This window comes from Peromyscus californicus, unplaced genomic scaffold (genome assembly GCF_007827085.1).
Source record: "Peromyscus californicus insignis strain IS unplaced genomic scaffold, ASM782708v3 Scaffold_13__1_contigs__length_99412109, whole genome shotgun sequence".
Taxonomy (NCBI): Eukaryota; Metazoa; Chordata; class Mammalia; order Rodentia; family Cricetidae; genus Peromyscus; species Peromyscus californicus.
The window spans coordinates 87123944-87147721 of NW_026294424.1; the positions used below are offsets into that span (position 1 = coordinate 87123944).

General features: G+C 45.0%; 1 protein-coding gene across 1 annotated transcript in view; it reads left to right on the plus strand.

The window, feature by feature from the left end:
• Fras1 (Fraser extracellular matrix complex subunit 1) overlaps positions 1-23474 on the plus strand; it is a 422683-nt gene extending 399209 nt beyond the window's left edge. Inside the window, exons 65-74 of the mRNA XM_052735413.1 lie at positions 2265-2425; positions 4871-5085; positions 7292-7442; positions 8479-8586; positions 9495-9654; positions 10640-10756; positions 15191-15357; positions 16617-16822; positions 18798-18944; positions 19939-23474. Of these exons, the coding sequence (XP_052591373.1) occupies positions 2265-2425; positions 4871-5085; positions 7292-7442; positions 8479-8586; positions 9495-9654; positions 10640-10756; positions 15191-15357; positions 16617-16822; positions 18798-18944; positions 19939-20532 (2026 nt within the window). The 3' untranslated portion in view covers positions 20533-23474. The remainder of the gene's footprint in view (positions 1-2264; positions 2426-4870; positions 5086-7291; positions 7443-8478; positions 8587-9494; positions 9655-10639; positions 10757-15190; positions 15358-16616; positions 16823-18797; positions 18945-19938) is intronic.
• The last annotated feature ends 304 nt before the right edge of the window (positions 23475-23778 follow it).

A 23778-nucleotide genomic window follows, 5' to 3' on the forward strand; every position in this document is an offset into this window, starting at 1 on the left:
CCGTGATCTATTTTGTATCTCTTCCATCCGGTTCGGTGCTTCTGGTCTTCAAGACACACTTGCTGGATATCTGTGGTGGTATTTTACTTGTACTGAAATGTGATTTTAATTGTATGTTAATAAAGTTGTCTGGGGGTCAGAGCTATTAGAGCCATAGCAAGTGCATGACGGCGGTGGCGCACGCCTTTAAGGACCTGGAGGGCGGTACATTCAGGCAGTGACGAGGCAGTCACATGTTTGGGTTTACAACCAATGAGAAGGCAGAACAGCTAGAGTATATAAAGACATACACACAGGAAGTAGGCCCCCTTTTCGGAGAGCTCTCTTGGCTGAAGAGGATCCCTGAATCAGGAAGGGTGAGGCTCTTAGCTCTGACCTCTTGGCTTTCTTCTCTGAATCGGCTCTGTGTTTCTTATTTAATAAGACCGTTGGTTACATCTATAGATATCTGCTAAACTAATGAGTAATAACACAGCCAAAACCACAAGTCACTAGACTTCTTTTTCTCCCCTGCCACCATGATTTTAATGGGAGACAGATACTTTCATTTCTTGCAGAGCAGAAGAGAATTCCTCCATGTCATATATATTCATTAAGCTTCATAGATTTTAAGCATTTACCTTTTTTGAACAACTGAGTGGGGCCAAGTATATGCAAATCCCTCTTCTCTTCAAACAGAATAGAATTTATTTGGGTTAAGGAGCAGGAACAGAAGGACTCAGGCAGCAGTGACCCTTTCCTAGGTAAAGAGCCATGCTCCTTACATCTCATGTCTGGATTCCTCTGGGGGAAAAAAATGAGCTTACAGACAAGCTTTCGAAACTCAAAGCCCAATAAGCGTTGTGAAAATTTAAACTTGCGCAGTGAAAACAAATGCAGCCCATAAGTACAGCTCGGCTTGTGTCCCAGGCTTTCCCCAATAGTTATTAAGTTCATATTTTATTTTGAATTGTATTCCACATGCACGCAGAGACAAAAGCAATACCAGAAACAGTCCTTGTCCTCAGAGTGGGGAGGTGAGATAAGCAGTCTGTCAACATCCGAGAACTAGCAGCCAGTGTAAATAAGTTACACAGGGCCTGGGACAAAGGCTTCCCGGGGCCGAGGATGGTCAGAATGGGCTGCAAGGTGGTGGGGTGGAGGCTGGAAGAGAGAGATGACTGTTTTCCGAGGGAGAAAGATGCTGTGGTTAGTAGGATTTGGCTGGGTGGAAAAGCTGACCTTAAATTTTAAGAGTCCAACTGTTCTAGTTTTCATTGTTATTATTATTATTATTATTGAAATCAATGCTTGAAAACATATAAACAGGCTGGGGAGATGGCTCAGTGGCTCAGGCGCTTGGCACACAGTGTGGAGAATGGAGTTCAGATCCCTAGAACCCGCGTGAAAAGCTCAGCAGTCGTTGAAGCCACTTGTAATCCCAGCACTCGAGAGACAGAGACCAGGGCAACCTGGTCTAGCTAGGACTGCTAGAACCAGCGAGCTCCAGCCTCAGCAAGAGACCCTGCCTGCCTTCAAGTGGAGTGAAATCCGGGGCGACCCAGCTTCCAGCTTCTCAAGTGCACACGGAGGCACGCGGGGCATGTGCACTACACACACGCAAGCATGCGTGCACACAGCAATATACAGGACACACACACACAAAGAAGCATATAAACATGTCAGCCCTCGGTATACATGGCGGCAGAGTAGGTGGCGGCAGTGGCATCTGTCACTAGGCCTTAGCTCCTAAAGAGACAAGGCTGCCACTTAAAGCAGATGGAAGCTTCAAGGTGATTTGTGAGTGTAATGTTATCCAGTATGGGAAGGAAAAAAGTCTGTGCTTCCTGATTGCCATGAGTCTTGAAGATCCTTTAGGAGTAAAAGTGACCCTACATGGATATGTACACCAGAGGTCCGCAAGCTGTGGGTCGTAACCCCTTTGGAGTTCAACTGACCCCTTCACAGGGACCTCATAAGACCATCATAAAACACCCTTACGATTCATAACAGTAGCTAAATTACAGTTATGAAGTAGCAATGAAAATGATTTTATGATTGAGGGTCAGCACAACATGAGGAACTGTATTAAAAGGTCGTAGCATTAGGAAGGTTGAGAACCACTGATCAACACCCTCATGTTCAGATACAAATCCTACATGGAAAACTTCAAGGGAAGAAAAACCGCTCAGTTCGCTGGCGAAGACAGATTCGTGATGCCAGAGGAATGTGTCCAGGTGACTGCTCCATCCTGCAGCTGAACACTTCTGTCTTCTCCCCTCTAGAATCCACATTTCGGTGCAGATCCCTCACCAGGACGGGATGCTGCCCCTCATCTCCACTATGCCCTTGCACAACTTGCATTTCCTGCTGTCCGAGTCCATCTACAGACACCAGCACGTCTGCTCCAATTTAGTCACCGCCCGTGACCTGCGAGGACTCTCGGGTGAGCTTGCTCCTGTGTCACAGCTTTGGAGGTGGGGCTCCACGGGGAGGAATAGACTTTTCCTGGTTTCTAGTCCTCAACTCTATATCACTTCTTCCTTCTTAGAAAGCATCCAAATCCAGGGAGCACAACTGACGTAAACAGGAAAAGGGGGGTCTTTCAAATCCAATTAGATTCCGAGCCTGTTCTGAGCCGTTACCTAGACCTGACCAAAAATGGCTTGACCTCTCTCAGCCACAGTGTTCTAACCTGTGACATGAAAACAACTATTTCTACCAGTCAAATTGGGAGGAGCCGATGTGTTGTTACATTTAAGATGCCTCCATGGTAAATATTGGTTACTTCCCCACCCATGGAGACCATTCTTAGTTTCAGGCTCCCGTGACAATAACAACTTTAGAAAGTGCAGTGTTAGATGCTGAAGGATGGATGCTCTAGATGCAGGAACTGAGGAACTGAGGTAAAGTTTAGGCAACATGATTTTCTTTAGAGGTCAGCATCTACTTGAAGGGAAGGGGAAGAAGCAGGACTGGGCAGAGGGAAATGCCCAACAGCACGGTAGCCCAGCAAAGAGAGAAATGCTGATGGAAATCCTGTATAGTCCACCTCCCTCTGTCACTGGGTGGGCCTGTCTAAGCAAGAGCTTGACCTTGGCTGGCACTCCGCAGCAGATGAGGGCCTGAAGACGCCAACAGCTACAGGCTGTGCATCTGTGTTCACCACAGCAGACATTTCACTTTACAAAAAGTCCTGTCTGTTTCCATTTACCTTGGCCAGTGCACATGAAATGCATGCCCGCCCGCCCCCTACCCCCACCGCTTCAGCTGATGAATCATTCAACAGCAGTTTTGAAGACAGAAATGCATTCATCTGCTCTTTCATATTCATTAAGTAGCACTTTTGGTAGTAGTGGTCTTTGTACAGTAGAATTAGTTGAGCACGAATTATTCTTAAACCATTGAGCTACACATGAAAGTTGAATTGGTCCAAATACATAGACAATGAAAAAAATGGTATGATTAAAAATGGAAAATCTCTACCTCTCCCTGCTTAAAAATATTTAAATTCATCACAGGTCAGTTGAGTTCCTAGTACAACAAAGGGCTGGTTGCTGGGGGCAGTGACATTCTGCAATGCTTTAGCTCTTTTAAATATGATGGCCACTTTTAGTACTCTAAAAGTTAGAGTCTGAGGCCGGCAAGCTGCTCAGAGGGTGTGGGCACTTGCCTCAAGGCATGAGGACCTGAGTTTGGTCTCCAGGACCAACATGATGGAAGGAGAGAACTGACTCCTGCAAGTTGTCCTCTGACCTCCACGCCACGGTCTTTACACACACATGGAGGTGTGTCCATGTGCGCGCGGACATACATACACACACACACACACACACACACATACACACACACTAAAATAAATAAAAATGTGAGAAAATTAATTGTATTTCAAATGTTCCAAAACTCCTGTAATTCAGAACAGTTCGCACAGGCTTGGCAGCATTTGATCCACGAATTTTGACATGCAGCAGGTGAAGTTGAGTCATGCATCATTAGCAAGCTATTTACTAATTGAGGTGGTTTTCCCCCAAGAGTTCAGGAACTATTTATTGCAGGGAGGATGAAAAGGAAATCAGACGATGACGGCTTTTCGTAAAGCTGTTTTTCAAATTGGTCTTAAAAATAGTTATTCATGAATGAGTGAGCCACATAACAAGTCAATTTCATCAAGACCAGCGGTGAGCCATGGGAGGTGTGGAAACACTTGGAAAAGCTGCTTTATTCTTCCACAATCTCAGTTGTCTTCACCCTTTCTCCTGGGTTTCTTAGAGGGGCAGTGGCCCATTTAATACCAGACAACAGGCAGCTCAGTGCTCTGTCTCTGTCTCTCTCGGCCTCTCTCTCCCTCGTTCTCTTCTCTCTCTCCTCTCTCTCTCTCCCCCTCCCCCCTTTCTCTCTCTCTCATTGGTGTGTGCGTGTGTGAATGTTATATCTTGTGCACATGTTCGTCTGCGTTGTGCGTGCTTGTACACATGTGTTAGCCAAAGCTCCATCAAAGGTCTTCCTCAGTCATTCTCCACTGTACTTTTGGAGATAGAATCTCTTCATTAAGCCTGGAGCTCTCGGGCTGCCAATGAGTTTCAAGGATCCACATGTCTCCGTGCTCCAGCATTGGCACTACACACGCATGCCTCCATACCTGGCTTTTTTCTGTGTGTGCTGGGATCCCTCATCGGGTCCTCATGCATATTCTGTGGGGAACGCTTTCCCTGCTGAGCCATGGCCTCAGCCCCCAGTAGGCAGCTCACCCCTTTACAAGCTCTCCTCTGGACCTCACTGAACACTGGGATTCCAAGGTAGATCCAGCCATAGTCTCGGATGAACAGTTAGTTCATCACAGCCTCTCCTGGCAGGCTCAGACCCTGTCCCTTGTTCCCTCTGTCCCCTGCAGAGGCAGGGTTCCTGGATGATGCAGGTTTCCATAGTACGGCCCTGGGACCTGGCTATGACCGCCCCTTCCAGTTTGACCCAAGTGTCCGGGAGCCTAAGACCATCCAGCTGTACAGACACCTGAACCTGAAGAGCTGTGTGTGGACCTTTGATGCATACTATGACATGACAGAGCTTATCGACGTGTGTGGGGGCTCCGTGACTGCTGACTTCCAGGTGGGTACTCTGGGTTCTTGTCCTTTCTTGGGGTCTCTGTTCTGGAAGTACATCAGTTAGCATGTAGCATTCCAAACTGGGCTAGCCAGGTAGGCAATATATTCTGTATAAGTCCCTTATCTGGGTCTTGGCAGTATTGTGCTTAAGAGAGCCCCACGGTCTTCTAAATCAAGTTAAAGTATAATAAATTACTATGGCAAGTCATCTGTACAAAAACCGAGTACCTACTTCTTCAGATGGATGTGTGATTCTTTCCTCTGTGTACACTTTGGAAAACGGAGATTTACATTCGATAGTGGGGTTTTTTATGTGGGTGTACTCTCTTCCCCACTTGGAACAAATCAGAATAGCAGATGGCAGGCCTCTCAGAAGATAACTCTCGATTTCACAACACTGGGAAGAGTACATTGTTTCAAATTCACAACCCCAGCAAAAACAGATACATACACAGGCATGCATGTCTGTGTGCGTGTTTAGCAAACCACTATACATTCCTGATGACAGCAGCTTTTCTAGGGAGAAGCCAGAGGCTCGGAAGGACAGTTCTGTGAGAGCGACAACGGTATTAGGCTATGTCATGGGAAATTTAATTCTCAAGTTCCATCCCACTTTTGAGCATTTAGCTCAGGGAGCCAAACATGTTAGCTGTTTGTTTTTCACTCCAAAAACAAGTTCAGCCTCACTAAGTGAGAGAATCTGCAGAGAGATTTCAATCATTGGGTGAGTGTCTTTCAAATGCAGTTTCTTTGTTCCGGGTCCCCCGGTTTTGTGTGCAGCGCTGCCCTCTACTGGAGAAAACTTCAAGGCAGCCTGCGTTTGTTCTGTTTCTGCAGATGCCTGGCCTGCGTAGTCCAAGGATGTGAACAATCACAAACCTGATCATTCCTCCCCTCAAAAATTAATGTTCTCCGTTCACCATGATTTTTCTTCAATTACAGACCTGAATATGTTTGTTCATACTAGTCTTTAAAAAATCTCAAAGGCAAGGATTGCTTATGCCCACTTTTAAAATTTGAGACAGAAAAAATAAATACCCCGAGTATTTCATTGGTGTGTGTCTCTAAAAATAACTGGAATTGCTGATTGTAATTGGAAAAACAACCAGGGAAACTAGCAGTAAGCTCTCAGTCGGTGTCCCTCAACTAGCACCAGTGGACTTCAAGGAGACAACCTCCCTGAGTTCCTATTAAACTGTGACTCATTCTCTCTGCATAACACAAAGCAGATATGCATGGAATAGTCGTTGGGGAATGTTCTTAAAGATTAGCACGTCACATCATCTGAGATAAAGGAAACAGTGGGAAAGAAGGAAAAACTCAGGCCTCGGTGTCTCATCGTAGCTGCCCAATAACAAAATCAAACTGTTCCAAACTTACTAACTTAGCTTTTTCTCATAAAAGAAATACATATTCATGGAGAAAAATATGAATTATTAAATAAATTCCCCCATCCACACATGTACACGGTTCACTGTGAAATCATCTGCTGGCATTTTGTTATTTTCCCGTCCAGTTTTTGTTCATGGCCTAGTAAAATTCATGTCAGTGCACCAAATTGATAACTGTAAGTGGAACCCCCTCAGAAAGTGGTGTTCCCTTGAATGTGTGATCTGTTCTCTTTTCAACATTTCTCCAAAATACTGTCTGTGCCAGTAAACTGCTGGAGCTCCTGTAGCCCTGATGTGATGTTAATGTCCGACCTTTGTTCCTGGAGCATGAACGTGGTGCTCACTAAGACCCCCTGAGCCAGGCCTGTGTTCGTACCAGAGGACGGGACCTGGGTGCCTTTCCGGTCACCACTGATCAGCATTTCCTACAGGTCTCGGGTCTAGCTCACTGACAGTAGGTTACAAGTCAGCAAGCCAGTCCCTTGGCCTGTGAGACTTTACATTTCCAGGGAATACTTCTAGAAACTGAAGGTTGGAAGCAAAGATGGGTCTTAACTCTTTAAAATATTTTTGTTCAAGTGTTACCTCCCCAGAAAAGCCCTTGAAGATCACTTCTTCTGAAGAAGCATCCAGGCTACCTTGTACCCACCCTCTTCATGTTTCAAAGACACACTGAAGGTGTAGGCCCTTGATCAGGAATTACTGTATGAGCCAGTGACCAAGGGGGTGGATGGAAACTGAGCCAAGAGCTGAGGGTCTTCTGCCCTTTCCTCCCAGGAAAGAAGTAAGCCTGTTTCTCGTACACTGTTTCATTGGCAGGTGAGGGATTCGGCTCAGTCCTTCTTGACAGTACATGTGCCTCTCTATGTATCCTACATCTATGTGACAGCCCCCAGGGGCTGGGCCTCCCTGGAGCACCACACAGAGATGGAGTTCTCTTTCTTCTATGACACGGTTCTCTGGAGAACAGGTATGCCCACGGACGTCTTCATTGTTCTATCTCACATTCAATCGTGAATAACTAAGCAGTGGATTCTAGCAGGGGCTACTTTCCTGTGGTCTTCTAGAAAGAAAGGAAGGCTAACCGGGATCTAGAGAGTATGCTAATCTCTTATTCTTTTGTTTGTTTTCCCATTTCCAATGTCCTGTACCTCAACATGACCCCAAGCCTACCGCCCCTTACTTCCGCTTCTTCCAAGCTCACCTCTCCCTTTCTAGGGGTGACACCCTTCATCTGCTGGAGAGATGCTGAAGAGCTTCAGGAGCATCTTTTAGATAAGCTTCATCTCGAGTATCAGAAAATGCATCCATTCTTCTGTTGATGGCTTGAGCTCAAATCATCCGTTTGTTTTACAGTCTCCAAGGGAAAAGACCTTGACATTCTCCTGCCTGAACCAAATCAACCCATTCAGCCTTTGTCTCTTGGGGGTGGGGTGGGGAAGCGGTTCATAACTTTTATTTTTCTCCTCCTTTGATTACATTTTATTTTAGGTTATTCTGAACCCATTGGGCATCATGCCTCTAACTGCCCCTACTCACTGTGTGTCGACCCACAGTTGACTTTCTACAAGGTCCCTTGTCCTCTCTATGGTTTGAGTATAAAATGTAGATGTCAGGACTTGTGACTCTGTTAGGTCCTAAAAGTGGAAGAAAATACAGTATGGCGGAGCTACAGAGCCAGGAGTTTTAGATCCACTGTTTTCTAAAATGTGGGCCTACCCTGCATCTGGGATAAGTGGTATCCACATAGATAAAGAGCCCCTACAAGGACAGTGGATGTAGGGGGAAAAACCAGAACCAAGAATAAGCAGCTGTACTGTTTTCATTGGCATTCATGTCTGTTGTCAGTGCTCATGTGAATATATAACTTTTCTCTAAATCACATTCACATAAATACTTGAATCCTCTTAGAGATGTCTCTGGGACAATGTCTAAGGGGGCAGGTCACTGTCTGGGAGATCCTCTTCATTCCCTGACTTTGTTTTGTGACTTTGTTGCTTGTCAAGGGATCCAGACAGACAGTGTGCTCTCTGCAAGGCTTCAGATAATAAGAATCTACATTAGAGAGGATGGCCGTCTCGTCATTGAGTTCAAGACCCATGCCAAATTCAGAGGTAGTTTCTGTGTGTTTTTTCTCCTGCTTCTTTATTTAAAAATATTTTAAACATTCAGAAAAATTGAAAGATTAGAACAATAAAAAATAAATAACTACTAACATTTTACTATCCATGTATGAACATACGCATACTCCTTTTGGTAATCTTATTTGAAATTTCCATCTTCGTGTACATTACCCCAAATACTTCAGTAGACCTCATCTAAGAACAAGGAAATCACAACACCAGTTTGCATCCAGTCTATCCAACATAGCCCAATAGTCCCTGTACAAATAGCCCCTTGTCTCACAAATGCTTTTCCTACTTGTTTTATGTTTCTTTATATTTACTTTATATCCGTACATATAAAGGAAAGTAGATTCAATCAAACTCCACATGTTACATTTTGGTTGTGTTATCTCATTAGTTTCTTTCCATCCAGAAGAGTCACTCCACCTTGAACACTCACACTGGCTTTTAAGAGTAATGATGTCTTGTTAAAATAACCTTTATGTTTTTAGAGACATCTACACTTGTCCTCCTCCACCAAAGACTTGAATAGATCTAAATGTGATTATATCCAACATTGATATTTCTATTTATAAAGCACTAAGACTCAAAAATGTGTCTGTTGAGATTCAAAGCTAAATATATTCAGTGTTCGTTCTCCCACAAATATCAATAAAATTGCATATTAGCTTAGCAATTTCCACATTTGTTTACACATATATCATGTGACCATATTGCCATTATGAGTAGTGTGGTGGGCTGGTATAAGAAGCTATGCTGTCTCAACAATTGTAAAATGTATTCTAAAGGGTATATATGCCCTTAGTATCCTTAGTTCTTTGCTAGAAAAACAAAAATTAGGTCCTTAGGCAAACACAGTAAACTCACAAGTCAGAGTGTGCTTCCCTCTGAAACAGGCCAGTTCGTAATGGAGCATCACACTCTCCCAGATGTGAAGTCTTTCATATTGACTCCAGACCACCTTGGAGGAATTGAATTTGACCTCCAGCTCCTATGGAGTGCTCAGACATTTGATTCTCCACATCAACTCTGGAGAGCCACGAGCTCTTACAACAGGTAATGACCATGATGGAAGCTTCTGGGGCTTGATCTGAAAAGTTTTTTCAACTTCGTTCAAGAGCTTGAAACATAGGCACTTGAAGATTATTCCAGAAGTTTCTGGATGTTCTCCTACCTTCCGTTTAACCTGCTAGGGCTGCGGTTGTTACCTAGTAACAAGTCAGGGATGGGTACAAAGACTTCTTGAGAATTTTGTCTTGCCATAAGCGCACCAATTCCCGCTGAGTGCCCCCCAACAAGAATCCAAGGTTTTGTGTTCTTCAACTTTGAAAAGGAATGAGGGCCGGGCAGTGGTGGCGCACGCCTTTAATCCCAGCACTCGGGAGGCAGAGCCAGGCGGATCTCTGTGAGTTCGAGGCCAGCCTGGGCTACCAAGTGAGTCCCAGGAAAGGCGCAAAGCTACACAGAGAAACCCTGTCTTGAAAAAACCAAAAAAAAAAAAAAGAAAAGGAATGAGGCCGTGGAGTCTGGGAAGGGGACCCTGAAATGGAGAGCTCGTCAAGTGGAGGTGGACGTTCCAAGGGCACTGCTTCCGTTCTCTGGAGAGTTGCTCTGTCTTCGTGGTAGTGGCCTCCTTTTCTGCAGGATCACTTGACATAGTCACATTTCAACAGACAGAAGCACTTGCATCTAAGAATATGGTAGCAGGTTGTCAGTTGACAAGAAACACTAACCAAATTGCCAGGCAGATTTCGTGATCTCTCTGCTTGTCATCACCTGAACCTTCTGGATTTTTATTAGCAGTGTGCCTTTTGTGGCTTTCTTTGTAGGAAGGACTTGAGTGATGAAAATATTGTGTTTTGTTTTTTAACACCTTGGGATAATGCTCTGAAGGTTAGGATAATCAGAGATGAGTTCCTGAAAGTGGCACTTACAGATTGTCAGTGCATAAATGCCACCTGCTTAATGAAGTCATGTCTTTCTGAAGCTAAGTCATCATCAGGTGTTGCCTGTGACTACAATCTTCTCTGCCCATTTCCAGAAAGGACTACTCGGGGGAATACACCATCTACCTGATCCCTTGTACTGTGCAGCCCACACAGCCATGGGTGGACCCAGGAGAGAAGTCTTTGGCCTGCACTGCACATGCCCCAGAAAGGTAGGCCAACATAGTTGATCCTCACTAACTTCATCTCGTTATTTGATAATTCCCCTGCTCACTAAAATGCATTTTTAATCCTCAAATGAATACCCACACTGCATCCATAGTCATTCATAGATGTTCAAAAATGTCAAGTCACCCGACAGGCACAACCCCAGCTAAAGCTGAACAAGGGAGTCCTCTGCCTTCTCATATCAGCTCTCTTGAGTACAGTGATCCTTCATGGTCTATTTGAATGCTGTATGTTTTCATTTGTGTACATTTCATTGGTGGCCTTGATGTTTCAAGTGACTCCTAAGCATAAAACTGAAGTGTTTTCTACTGTTCCTAAGCACATAAGGGCTATCATGTGCCCTATGGAGTATTAGATAAACTCCATTCAAGCTTCAGTTACTGTGCTGTTGGCCATGAGTCTGATGTTAATGAATCAACAATGGATATTAAAGAAGGGATCTTTAAACAGGAACACACATAAAGAATGGCTGTGTGTTGGTCTATTGGTGAATGCTATGACCAGACATTCACAGAAACCTAGTCCTGTATCTCCTGGGATCAGGGGCCAACACCCGCTAATTCAATGTTCATAGACTGTATAGACATAAACTATGGAGAAGAATAAGGACCAAATATATGGAGCTGGAGAGATGGCTCAGCAGTTAAGCACACTGGCTGTTCTTCTTGGGGACCCAAGTTCCATTCCCAGCACCCACATGGCAGCTAACAGCCATCTGTAATTCCTTATTCCTTCACTCCATGTTACTCCAAAGGAACCTTACCCCTTCACTCCATGTTATTCCACACTGAACCTTACCCCTTCCTTCCATGTTGTTATTCATTCTTGTCTTAGCAAGTGCTTTCCTGGTCTGAACACTGAGATTATAAAATTATGTTACAACAGTGTCTTAAAAGTCACCCAGGCCTTAGACACCTTATAGTTTAATGCCACCTGTCTGAGCAAGGTACCTAGAAAACACTGAGAGAAGATGGGAAAGACAGAATTGGCACTGAGAGAGAACTACTTGAAGTGTGACTTTCCTGTTGAAAGATTGGGAGTTGGCTGTTAGATTTGGTCATGCCAGGGTTCATGAGTACACAGGCTAATGAGATGCTAACCTGGGGGAGGGGGTGAATTCAAGAGAGGCAAGCAAGCAGGAACAATAGGCATAAGGAGTTTTTCTGAAAAGGATGTCAGAGAAATGGTACAGTAACAGATAACAGATGAGAGGCCATGTTTTTTTAAGAGCTCATACTAGGTTGTGTTTTAGGGTAGAAAACATGTCCAAATGTTTGCATGCTGCAGTGAAAGGGAGAGCTAATGATGCGTGGGATGAAGCCAGGTCCTTGAGGGTGGTAAAGGGACAGTCATCAGACATGAAGGAAGGGCTGGCTTTAGCTTGGAGCCGAGACAGTTCATCCATTAACCAAGGAAGACAGGCAGAGCCTGTGAGTTCCAGAGGAGTAAACCGGGTGACCAAGCCTGACAAGGTAGGTATCTGACTGAATCTGGCAGTGGCCAGAAGCAAGAGGAGCACTGAGGTCTGAGGGAGGGGAGGAAGTAAGCAGAGAGACTTAAGTACAGCAGGGCAAGCAGGCTGGATCGTTTTTAAATTGTTGTATTATTGATGGTAAACAAACTACAGATGCACACATACACATTTAACACATATTGGCATACATGTATACTTGTGAACCATCACTGTGATCAAGACAATACACAGCCATTTCCTCCAAAAGTCTCTTCACACCTCTCTGTAGCCCCCCTACCCCTCACCTTCTCCAGGTGTCCCCTCATCTGTTTTCTGTCACCAACAGGAGATTGGATTCTCTAGAACCTTTATAAGTGTTATCATACAACTGCAGTTATTTTTCTCTGGCTCATTTCACTTGGCATGATTATTTGATTTTCTGTGTTACTGTAAAAGTAAGTAGTTTCTATTACTGCTGAGTTGTGTTACATAGTATGGAAATAGCAATCCATCAATTCATCATTTGATGGGCAGTTGAACTCTTTCCAACTTGGATCTGTTTTAAATAGATCTGCCCTGAATATGTATGTGCAAGCCTCATGTGAACACATGTTTTCTGTTTTCTTAGGATGACTGGATCATATGGTAGATGTATATTTAACTTACAAAGTTGACAGGCTGTTTTCCCAAGTGTTTATAAATAAGTAATTATGTGTGGACATCTCCACCATGTCTATATAAAGTATTCCAGGTCCTTTGCATTCTGAAAAGAGTGTTCAGGAAGGGCCTGCTGTAGGTGGAAGAATTAACAGTATGATAAAAGAGGAGAGGAGCTGAAAATATGGGGGACAGCATGGAAGGTGTTTGAAAACGGAATCTGGGGTGCTTGTCAATAGTAGCCGTAGGAAAGTGAGTAGCTACTATTGGGTGGAGAATTAGCCCAAGGCAGTTAAGGAGGTGAAGATTTCGATGGCCTCTGTCAGGATGTTGAGCCACCAGAATTGATGGCAGGAGTAATGTTTGAAAGTATCCCAGTCAGCCACGTACAGGAGGAGTAGTGACCAGGGAAATCCCCAAGGCTTTGTTTGATACAGACCTCCTGTGTAGGACTGAGTGTCCCCAAGTCTCTCCCTCTCTGCTCATTGTCCATGGTGGGTCTCTCCCTCTCTGCTCATGGTCCATGGCAGGTCTCTACATTAATTCCCATCTACTGCCGGAAGAAGCATCTCTGATGAGGGTTGAGCAAAGGCACTGATGTATGGGTATAGCAGTGTGTTATTAGGAGAGTCATTTTATTGCTAAGTTCCTTTAGCAGAATAATAATAGTAGGTTTTTCCCCTAGGTCTATGGCCTATCTAGCCTCACGTTCTCATCCACTTTAGCAGTTTCATGATGGGTGTGGCAGAGTCTCTAAGTATTCATCCAAAGAGTCCATGACTCAGGGTGTGTGAATCTAGGAAAAGTCTAGCTGGGGCACTGTGGTAATCAAAGAGCCACTTCAGGGGACTGGTGGGATGGGATTCAAGAAGGACAGAAACCCCAGTCTGCCACCGACAGGGTGGGTGGTGACAGGAAAACTGTGAAGAACAGAGGGCGAGTTCTGTCGGGACATGCTAAAGAATTTACTCTACATTAAAATTTTTAATTTTTTACTGTGTCAGCTACTCAGAGGACACATAGGCGACAAGCATGTATTTAGCACCTGTCTGAAACAGAACATTAGCAGCGCTGGAGATTCTTATTTTCCTTTGTGTTATTTTGCATGCCGGTGTTTTCTGCAGCTCAGCATTTAAGACAGAGCTTTGCTTGCCGTCAGTCAGGCTGGATTTGAACTCTCTGTGTAGTTCACGTATGAAGAATCCGTAGCCTTCCTGATTCAGCCTGCAAGTGCTGGGAGCCAGCAAGTCTAGCCATTCGTGAGCTCCAGGTTCTCTGAGAGCCTTGCCTCAAAAATACAATCGAGAGGGACTGAGGGAGACAGCTAACAGTAACCTCTGGCTGCCACGTGTGCATACTTAGACACATGCTCCCATACATACACACATACAACACACATCACACACACACACACACACACACACACACACACACACACACACACGACACTTTGAGGGGAAAAAAGTGCAACTGGTACCACCGAGTTCTAAAGGGTGAATTACCCTGTTCATAGAGAGAGGCAGGGGCTGGAGATGTAGTTGAGTCGGTAGGGTGTTGGAGTGTCCTCAGCACTGTAGAAACTGAGTGTAGTGAGGTGCATGCCTGTTACCCCAGGACTTGGAATGAAAGAAGAAGGAAGGGTCAAAGCTGTCTTAAACTACATGAGATATATTTTTATCTAAATATAAATGTTGCTTTTAACTAAATCTCAATTGTTTGATTTTACCAAGGAGCCAGATGCTGGGGTGAAAACCTGCTAGCTCAGAGAGGCCAAGAAAGCGGCCAGCTGACCTTCCTTCTTTGCCAGCATCCCAGAAAGAGGCTTTCTCCCACGCCGTCTCAAACCAAAAGGCTCCCAAACTCAATGCCCCTCCCTACTACTTCCTGTGCATCTCTCTATCCGTCTTCCTGACTCCCTCTCACACTCTATAGTTACTTCCTGTCAATTGGTTGCTTGCTCTGCCTCTTGGCCTATGGAATGTTGTTTTTATTCAATCCTGTTTACAGGAAGCAGAAAGCTCTTGAATTAAAAGTGTGTGCTGAGCCACACCACAACTAGAAACAGGTTTTTACAGTAAATAACACAATCTCGGAGTTCACAGTGTGATCAGATATCCTGCAACAAGACCCTTTCTCAAGAAATAAAAACGAGTAAGAGAGCCGATTATCCTCATAAAGGCATTCAGTAAACAGTCAGCACCCAGAGCAGAGTGCGTGCACTGTCAAGAGGGCAGGCAAAGAAGACAGCTCAAGTGCCCGCTGTAAGCTGACCCCGCCCTCAAGAAGCTCTCATCCCTCCCACCTCTAGGTTCCTGATACCCATTGCGTTCCAGCAGACCAACCGCCCTGTGCCGGTTGTGTATTCTCTCAATACTGAATTTCAGCTCTGCAATAATGAAAAGGTGTTCCTGATGGATCCCAACACGTCTGATATGTCACTGGCAGAAATGGATTACAAAGGAGCCTTTTCCAAAGGTGAGTTGCTTCCTCAAGCTGCAGTAAGTGGTTCCGCCTAGAGAGCCAGCCCCTGGACTGGATGCACAGTCTGTTCATGTCTCAGTCAGCAAGCTCTGTAAGGAACATCTCCCAGGCTTCCGTTCTGGGGCAGCCAGGATAGAAGCAAGGTAAAGACTCCCATTCTTCCCTCCATTCATAAAAACACATTGTGGTCTCAGTGCTCTAGTGACTGCATTGTAGTACCATGGGGAAGCACTGGTCTGGGTAGGAGGAGGATTGGCATTTCCAATCCAATTCTAACATGATGTCTAACTTGGGTAAGTTATCTCAGCTCTGAATTCCCTGGAGAGATTGCAGTAGCACTCCTATTGGCTCCCAGTTATATTGTCACTGCTGTGGATCTCACTAGCACAGACTACTTAAGGGAATAATGACTGAGCCATCTTTTGGGCTCTTGGAAGAATTAAATAAGATGGAATAAAGAACTTGAGGCCATATCAGATGCTGTTCAAAACAAACAATTCCCACACTAGGCTTCCTGCCAACCCAGCCTTAAGTATTTTTACATGGATTTTGTTTTGCCTGAAATATTCTGTCCTGTCTCCTGCCCCAAAATATTCTGATGAATCCTTGTTCATGCTTTAGGAGACAGCTCAAAGAGCATCTCTCCTGAAACCCCTCCACACCTCTCCCAAAGCAGCCTCTAGCCTGGCTAGCCCACACTCCTGTAACAGAAAGTATTCTCCTCTGTTGTAGCGGGTGGTGTACAGCATTAGAGTGAGTTGCCGAGCCTAAGTGCCCTCGCTCTGCATCCCTCTGCATCCCACCTTCACTACGTGCAACCTTGGTGACTTTCAGCCACTCACTTACACTCAGTGCCTTGGCTTCCTCAGCTAGAAGACCATAAGCACCCCATGAGTTTCACTGCGTGAGAAAAATTTAGCGCAGTATGTAGCAAATACCGAACTTGATGAATGTTATCAATAAATGTTATTAATCTCTTTGCTCTCATCTCTGCCCTCTCATTTGCATCTCACTTACCTCTGTATCCCTTGTGCATAGCCGAGTGGTTGGCATATCATAAATGCTTCAGTAATATTAATGAATTAGAGGAGCGATAAATGGTAAATGTATATTTCTGGGACACTTGGAATCAGAGCTCCTCATAGAGAAGACACGTTGACTTTGAGGACGTATGTCACATCCTCTCTGCCCTTGACACTTTTTTCTCTTTAACCTCAGAGTCCAATCAAGTTGATGTCTTTCGGTCTTTCCAGGGCAGATCCTTTACGGCCGGGTCCTTTGGCATCCAGAACAAAACCTTCATTCTGCTTACAAACTGCAGCTGGAGAAAGTCTATCTGTGTACTGGCAAGGATGGCTACGTGCCTTTCTTCGATCCTACGGGCACAATCTACAATGAAGGGCCACAGTACGGATGCATTCAGCCGAACAAACACCTGAAGCACAGATTCCTGCTGCTGGTACGCTCTCCATTAATGCTCATGTCAAGGAGCAGATAGTGAGCCAATGTCTCCGCTGTGATTTCTGGCAGAAGCACAGTGCTTTCTCTATACTTCCTTTTTATTGTTCTTTCTCTCTCATGAGTTACCTACTACGTTACCAATTTATTGGTTATGGTGACTCTCAAGATACCTGCTTTTGACATTCCAGGAAGAGGAAACTCTAAGCCAGTGTTTCTTCAAGACTGGTTCAGAGGCCCTGAGTGGTCCTCACACTCCTTCCAAGAGTCTACAAGGTTGAAATTGCTCTCCTAGTACTACAATGGTGCCCCCTTTGCACACTCACATCCTCACCAGAAAGTTTATTAATGTGATTTCAGAGTCCATGTTGTACTTGGCGGGTGGAGAGATGGCTCAGTGGTTAAGAGCATGGACTGCTCTTGCAGAGGACCCAGTGTGGGCTGCAGAACTCACATCAGGAAGCTCACAGCCCCCAGGGGATCTAATGTCCTCTTCTGGTACATGTCCTCTCCTCAAGCACTCACATGAGTGTGTATGTACATACCTACACTACACACACACACACACACACACACACACACACACACACACACACAATAATAATTAAATATTGAAGAAGGAGCAAAAAGTTTTGAAGACTATCCAGGGGATGGAGATATGGCCCAGTCAGTAAAGTGCTTGCCACGCAAGTGTGAGGACCTGAGTTTGATTCTCAGGACCAACATAAAGAGTGGTCACATACAATCCTAGCACAGGGAAGACAGACAGGAGGATCCCTGTAGCTCACTAGCCAGCCAAACTAACCAGTCAGTGAGTTCCAATTTCAGTGAAAAACCCATCTCAAAATAAAGTGAGGAACACACCCAATGTCAATGTCGGGGCATCCACACACAAGTACACATCCCAACACAAACATGTCCATGCCACACACAACTCGTCTATCCATCCATCCATCCATCCATCCATCCATCCATCCATCCATCCATCCATATCTGTCAGCTATCTATCTGTCTATCTATCTATCTATCTATCTATCTATCTATCTATCTATCTATCTATCTATCATCTATCTACTGTCTATCATCTATCTTCTATCTATATATCTATCATCTATCATCTATCTTCTATCATCTCTCTGCCTATCTATTATCTATCTACTGTCTCTGTCTGTGTATCTATTTATCTATCACCTATCTATCTGTCTATCTATCTATCTATCATCTATATATCTATCTCCCTCAATTACCTAAAAAAGTTGTAAGTGGATACCTCCTTTTTCCTGCGTATAGCTGTGTTTGAAGCTAGACTTTCTTCATAAGTCAGTTAGGATAGTATGTCACAGCTGACTAAATACAAAAACAGTTAGGAATCTCACAAAATGGGATATCTTTGAAGACAAAGATGAATATGGGCATATTTCACTAAAACGTATCTTCCTTAGATTCGAATATAATGAACTTTTCATTCTAAATTTAAAATGAATCAGGAGTATTTTTTTTTAATTGCTCAGGTTTAATTTCTATTAATATTGATAGAAGAAAATCACATAAATAAAAGTTCTTTAAGGTCTTTGGTTTTTGACTATGGAAAGGGCCCTGAGACAAAGTAGCTTGAGAACTGGTTGTCTGCTGGGCATGTCCAACCTTTGGACAGGCAAAATGAATTTGTCTACAAGACTCTTGTCAGGGGTTTCACAGATGATAAACAACATCAAAACATCACCAAAAAAAAAAAATTAAGTTTGTAATTTTGTGTTGACCGACATTCATCGCTACCCTTGGCCACACAAGGCCTGTGAGATACAGGTTAGATAGAACCTACCAGAATCCTCCCTTAAGGGTGTCCAGAGGCAGCACCGGCTTGGGGGAAACTCTCCACAGCACACTCTCCTCAGCCAACCCACAGAAGCAGGGGAGAACATCCTCTCCTCAGGATTGCTTCCACACACCGGGTCTCTTCCTCTTTTTAATTCTAGGATCGCAGCCAGCCGGAGGTCACCGACAAGTACTTCCACGACGTGCCTTTCGAGGCCCACTTTGCGTCTGAGTTGCCCGATTTCCAGGTGGTCAGTAGCATGCCAGGTGTGGATGGATTCACCCTCAAAGTAGATGCCCTCTATAAGGTGATTGTCAGTTTCTTTTGATAACCTTCTTGCCGTGAGGCCTTTTTCCTTGTTAGTAAACCTATCCTACACTCCCAAGATTTCCCTATCCCCAGTAGACCAAAGCAAGGATAAGATTCTTTGATTGGCATCTGAGCATCTGCCATTGTCCATCAGTGTATGGGCTGCTCTGATTTTTCCTGAGTTCTTTTAAATTCTAGCTTTGGGGCTATTGGCTGAACCAGCTGATTTCACAGGCATTTGGAAAACCCTGAACAGAGTCACAATGCCCAGGTTAGAGGGGCACAGATGACTAGTATCTGATAGCAAAAAAATACCCTACATTCTAGTAACAAACATGACCTTCCGAGATCAAATTTTGCACTTTTTTTTTCTGTCTCCAAGCGGTTATCCATGACCTTGGGTTTCAGGGCCATCACTGCTCTTTGAAGTTATTTCAAAGTCATGAAGTATTTCCAGGCAGGCAGATAAGGAGGCAATAAAGTACTCGATGGTCCTCCTCTGGGGGGTGATCTAGAGAGTCTTCGAGTTCAGCAAATTGTTGTCATGAATCTGTACATTATGCTGAGAATTGTTTAGTGAAAATTTGTTGGCTGACTCCATTTTAACTGAAATTCATCAGTAAAAAGTAATTTAGCATAAGGAACGGTTAAAGGGCACAGAGAGTAAACGTGGTAGTTAATAGTATTATTTCACTGCTATTAATAAAGACCAATAACTCATAAGCATTCATTTAGCTAAAGAGACCATGAAAAATAAATTCTTAGGCCATTCCACATGAGTAGGGAAATTGAAAAGAATGTGTTTAGCTATCCTAATCTGGAAATAAAACAGAATCCCGAATGCTTGGTTTAGTTCCCTGTATCTTGGAACCTAGAGCATCCATTGCCGATATGTAATGGAGACCGTTTCTCTGCCTGGTCCTGTCATAGCAGGTGTCTTTCACGTCTCCTGAAATGCTCACGGCTAAGCCGTGTCTTGTCTCTGCCTGCAGGTGGAAGCAGGACACCAGTGGTATCTCCAGGTGATCTACATCATCGGCCCTGACAGCATCTCCAGGCCCCGGGTCCACCGCTCTCTCACAGCTTCTCTGAGGCGCCACCAGAGGGACCTGGTGGACCCCAGTGGCTGGCTGTCTCTTGACGACTCCCTCATCTATGACAACGAAGGGGACCAAGTCAAGAACGGCACCAACATGAAGTCCCTGACCCTGGAGATGCAGGAGCCCGTTGTCGCTGCGTCCCTGTCCCAGACTGGGGCGTCTATCGGCGGTGCCCTGGTTGCCATTATGCTTCTCCTTCTGCTGTTCCTGGTGGCCTGTTTCATCACCAGAAAATGCCAGAAACAGAAGAAGAAACAGCCCCCCGATCACACTCTGGAGGACTACCCCCTGAATACCAAGGTGGATGTCGCCAAGAGAAGCGCAGACACGGTGGAGAAGAATGTCAGCAGACAGTACTGTACCGTGCGCAATGTCAACATACTGAGCGACAGGGAAGGGTCTTACACGTCCAAAGGTGCTAAAGGAAAAAAAGTGAATCTGGAAGTCAGAGTCCACAACAATCTGCAAGATGGAACGGAAGTTTAATGAGAAGACCCATGTAGAATTGTTTTTTCTAAACTCATTTTTATAAAACAGGGAGAAATACTGGTATTTTTATAACCTTTCAGATTTAAAAAAAGGGAAAACTAGCTTTGAGTGGGTGGACAGCAGACATCGCATGCATAAAACTCACAACTGAGCTACCTCATGAAATAGAACCACTGAGACCCCCAGAGTATCAGCGTGGAGTTATGCCTACAGGTCCCTGTAACAGTCTCAGTGGCTGCACAGAGCGACTCTGTAAGGCTGACCACAGAGGTGCTTTAGAATTAGGACAGACACTGGACAATTAGCTTTGCTGATAGAATCGAGAGAGCGGGTGCAGTGTGGGTAGCAGATATCTGAGAGTACAGAGCCTTTGGTTTCCTCCTTCGCCCCCAGCTTTCTACTGTGTGGGCTTTTCTGGACCTCTAGGCAGCAGAGTGCAGGCTGCTGACACGGATTCCATTACAAATTCTAATGGGCACAACTCAGATGTTTGTGCATTGTTTCCACTTGATGGCCTGTGCACCCTGGCCTCTCGGTACACTTGGCTTTTCTAGAGCTCTTTTTGAATGCGGATCTCAACATGCTTTAGACTGGAGTACATGTCTGTATGTACTTAAAAGCGGGGAGCACTCAAGTCGGGGCAGTGAAGAGTGCTGCAAAGTTCCAGTCTTTGCGTGCCAGAGATCCTTTTAAAGATCAGCCCCGCTTCCCCGCTTCCCGGGCCTTCTGTGGTGCAGTAATGCAATAGGAGCCCGGGTGCCTTGGGTTTTTAATTTTGTTAGTGTTTCTGGAGAGTAAGTGAATCACTTGAACGAGCACATTTCCTAGAGGTTGGAGTAAAGCCAGAGTTTACAGGTACACACGGGGCCTGTTTGCTGGGTGTCACACAGCAGATAGAAGCATTGTCCCTGACACAAGAGCTCAGGGACTTCTCTCTGGGGGTTCTTTTCTGGTAGCTCAGGCACTTAATTTCCCCCATATCAGTCTGCGACAAGGCCACAAATATGTGGCTTTTACATAGCATAGTGTTCACATATCATCTCGAATATTCTGTGTGTGGTGTGCACACAACTTGCCTTTGCTTTATTTTCATTTCTGCCTTACTGGCAAAACATTAAGAATACACATTGTGTTTTTAACCAGAGGCACAATTCCATTAGGCAGACGTGAATGCTGTTCCGGTGCATGGCACATCCTATCACTGAGAAAAAAAATATAGCATCCACGTTGTGTAGTGTTTGTATGGAAATGACCCAAACTCTTTGAGAACATTCCAGACTCCTACTAAAATCTAGAAAGAGTGAGCCGCGGAGAAGCTCACAGGCCACCCTGCCGACCCCAAGCTTGAGCACAGAGCCTGTGTGAGCCACACCTCCTCATTCTTCAGCAGTGCCTTGCACATTACCAGCATGCCAGACGTGTTTGTTGAGTGAACGAATGGATGGTGCTGTGATGAGTGATAGGAAGTGAATTTAAGAAGCCAGGCTGAGAAAATGTGCCGGCAGTATTACAGGGCGTGTAGAAGTGACCTCTGCTGTACTTGGATTGCAAAACAGTCCTCCACCTGGGAGGAGAAACAAAGCACACTTTTAGGTGGGCGTGACTGGTGGTGGTCCTGAGGAGGCAGGAAGAGAAGAGATTGCAATGATGCATAGGCTGTGTATTGGCATCTAGAACAGATTTGGGGGAAAGCCGATTTCACGTTCTGAGAGTAGTGCAGTGTGTTCAGGAGAGGGTGTGTTGGATTGAGCCCAGAAATTCCTGGCTGCTCAGGTGCTGCTGCAGACCAGTTTGCATAATTCAGGGCAGAAATTCTGGAACAGCGCCAGAGCAAGGAGAGGGAGCCGATCAGCTGTAGAGCAGCCTCCCATTCCCACTTGGCCCGTTACTGGTCACACCTCCCGGTGCCGGGGTGTTCACACTTTAGCGCAGCAGATTCCCACAGGCTCCCACAAGCTGCTTACACACACCTTCCTTCACAGTCAGTGGGACATGGACATGGGAGGAGACGGCAGAAAGAGCCCAGTGTGGGAAGGGAGACTGGACCCAGAGGCTTTCATGTACAAGGTGGAGAGTGACAGGGACATCAGCCTGTGCAGACCTGGACACGGAGAACTCTGTGAAGGAAAGCCCCTGATAATAGCGTCACCTCCCTGCCTCCCTGCCTCCCTGCCTCCCTGCCTCCCTCCTCCCTGCCCCCCTGCCCCCCTGCCTTGCCACTCCAGACACTTTATTAGAAACCAGAACTACTCTAGTGGATGCCCACGTCTTATACGGAGAGTGTTGAAGAGGTGTGAAGCTGAGATTTGCCCCATTGATGTCGAATTGTTCATTTCATTTATGTTTTCTACTTCATCTTTGGGATTGGCTAATTTGGTCGACGAATGTGGATTCTATTTCGGTGAAAGCTATGATTTTGGTGAAAGCTCTGCTTTCGGCGTTTCTTACTTATTCACGAATGCCTTGTGTGTTGCTTCAGTAACCTTTTATATCATGCCTTCAGGTGAGAAGGAAGAGAAAAGCTCTCAGCAGGTTGTTCCTTGTCCCTGTCAGACGCTGCCTGTGAAGGTCAGAGGAAATAACTGTCTGCACCCTTCTTCTGCCTTGCCTGCCCCGTTATCGTACCAGGGTCTTCTGAAAGCTCCTGCAAGTTCCTGTTGTTGGATAGGAAATTGTGTAGGACAGCGTTTGCACAGTCTTAACGATAATCACTCTCGGTCTCCTGTAGGGATTTGTTATTCCTGGTTATTTCTCACCTGCCCAGACTGAGGAAAACATTTGTGGTGCTGTCAACCTGAGTTCTTGACCCTCAAATGATGTTTTTGTATCTCCAGTATGAATTTGTGTGTTATGAATCTCTGATTTCTCCAATAGCCTATGCCACTATATAACTTTGTATCAATAATAAATGGCGGCCCGGTTGTCTTTTGTTTGCTTTACTCTGTTTTTTTTTTTTTTCCATTATTCATCTCATTAGTATAGAGCTGAGCTGAGCTGGTGCATCGTTCTGCAACTGGAGGCTTTTTTTTCTTTAAGAACAAAACTGTACTAGTATTGAATCTGAAACATGTTAACTGTGCTAAGAGCAGGATGCTGCACAAATTCATGCTCTTGGATAGCTTTGCTTTTGCAATCAGAACAAAGAGAAATCATCTCATTTCCATGTGAATACCGTAGGATGGGCGTTATCATCCAGCCTCCTCAAGACCCCGGATACACTGTGAGGACGGCTGTGTCTTTTTC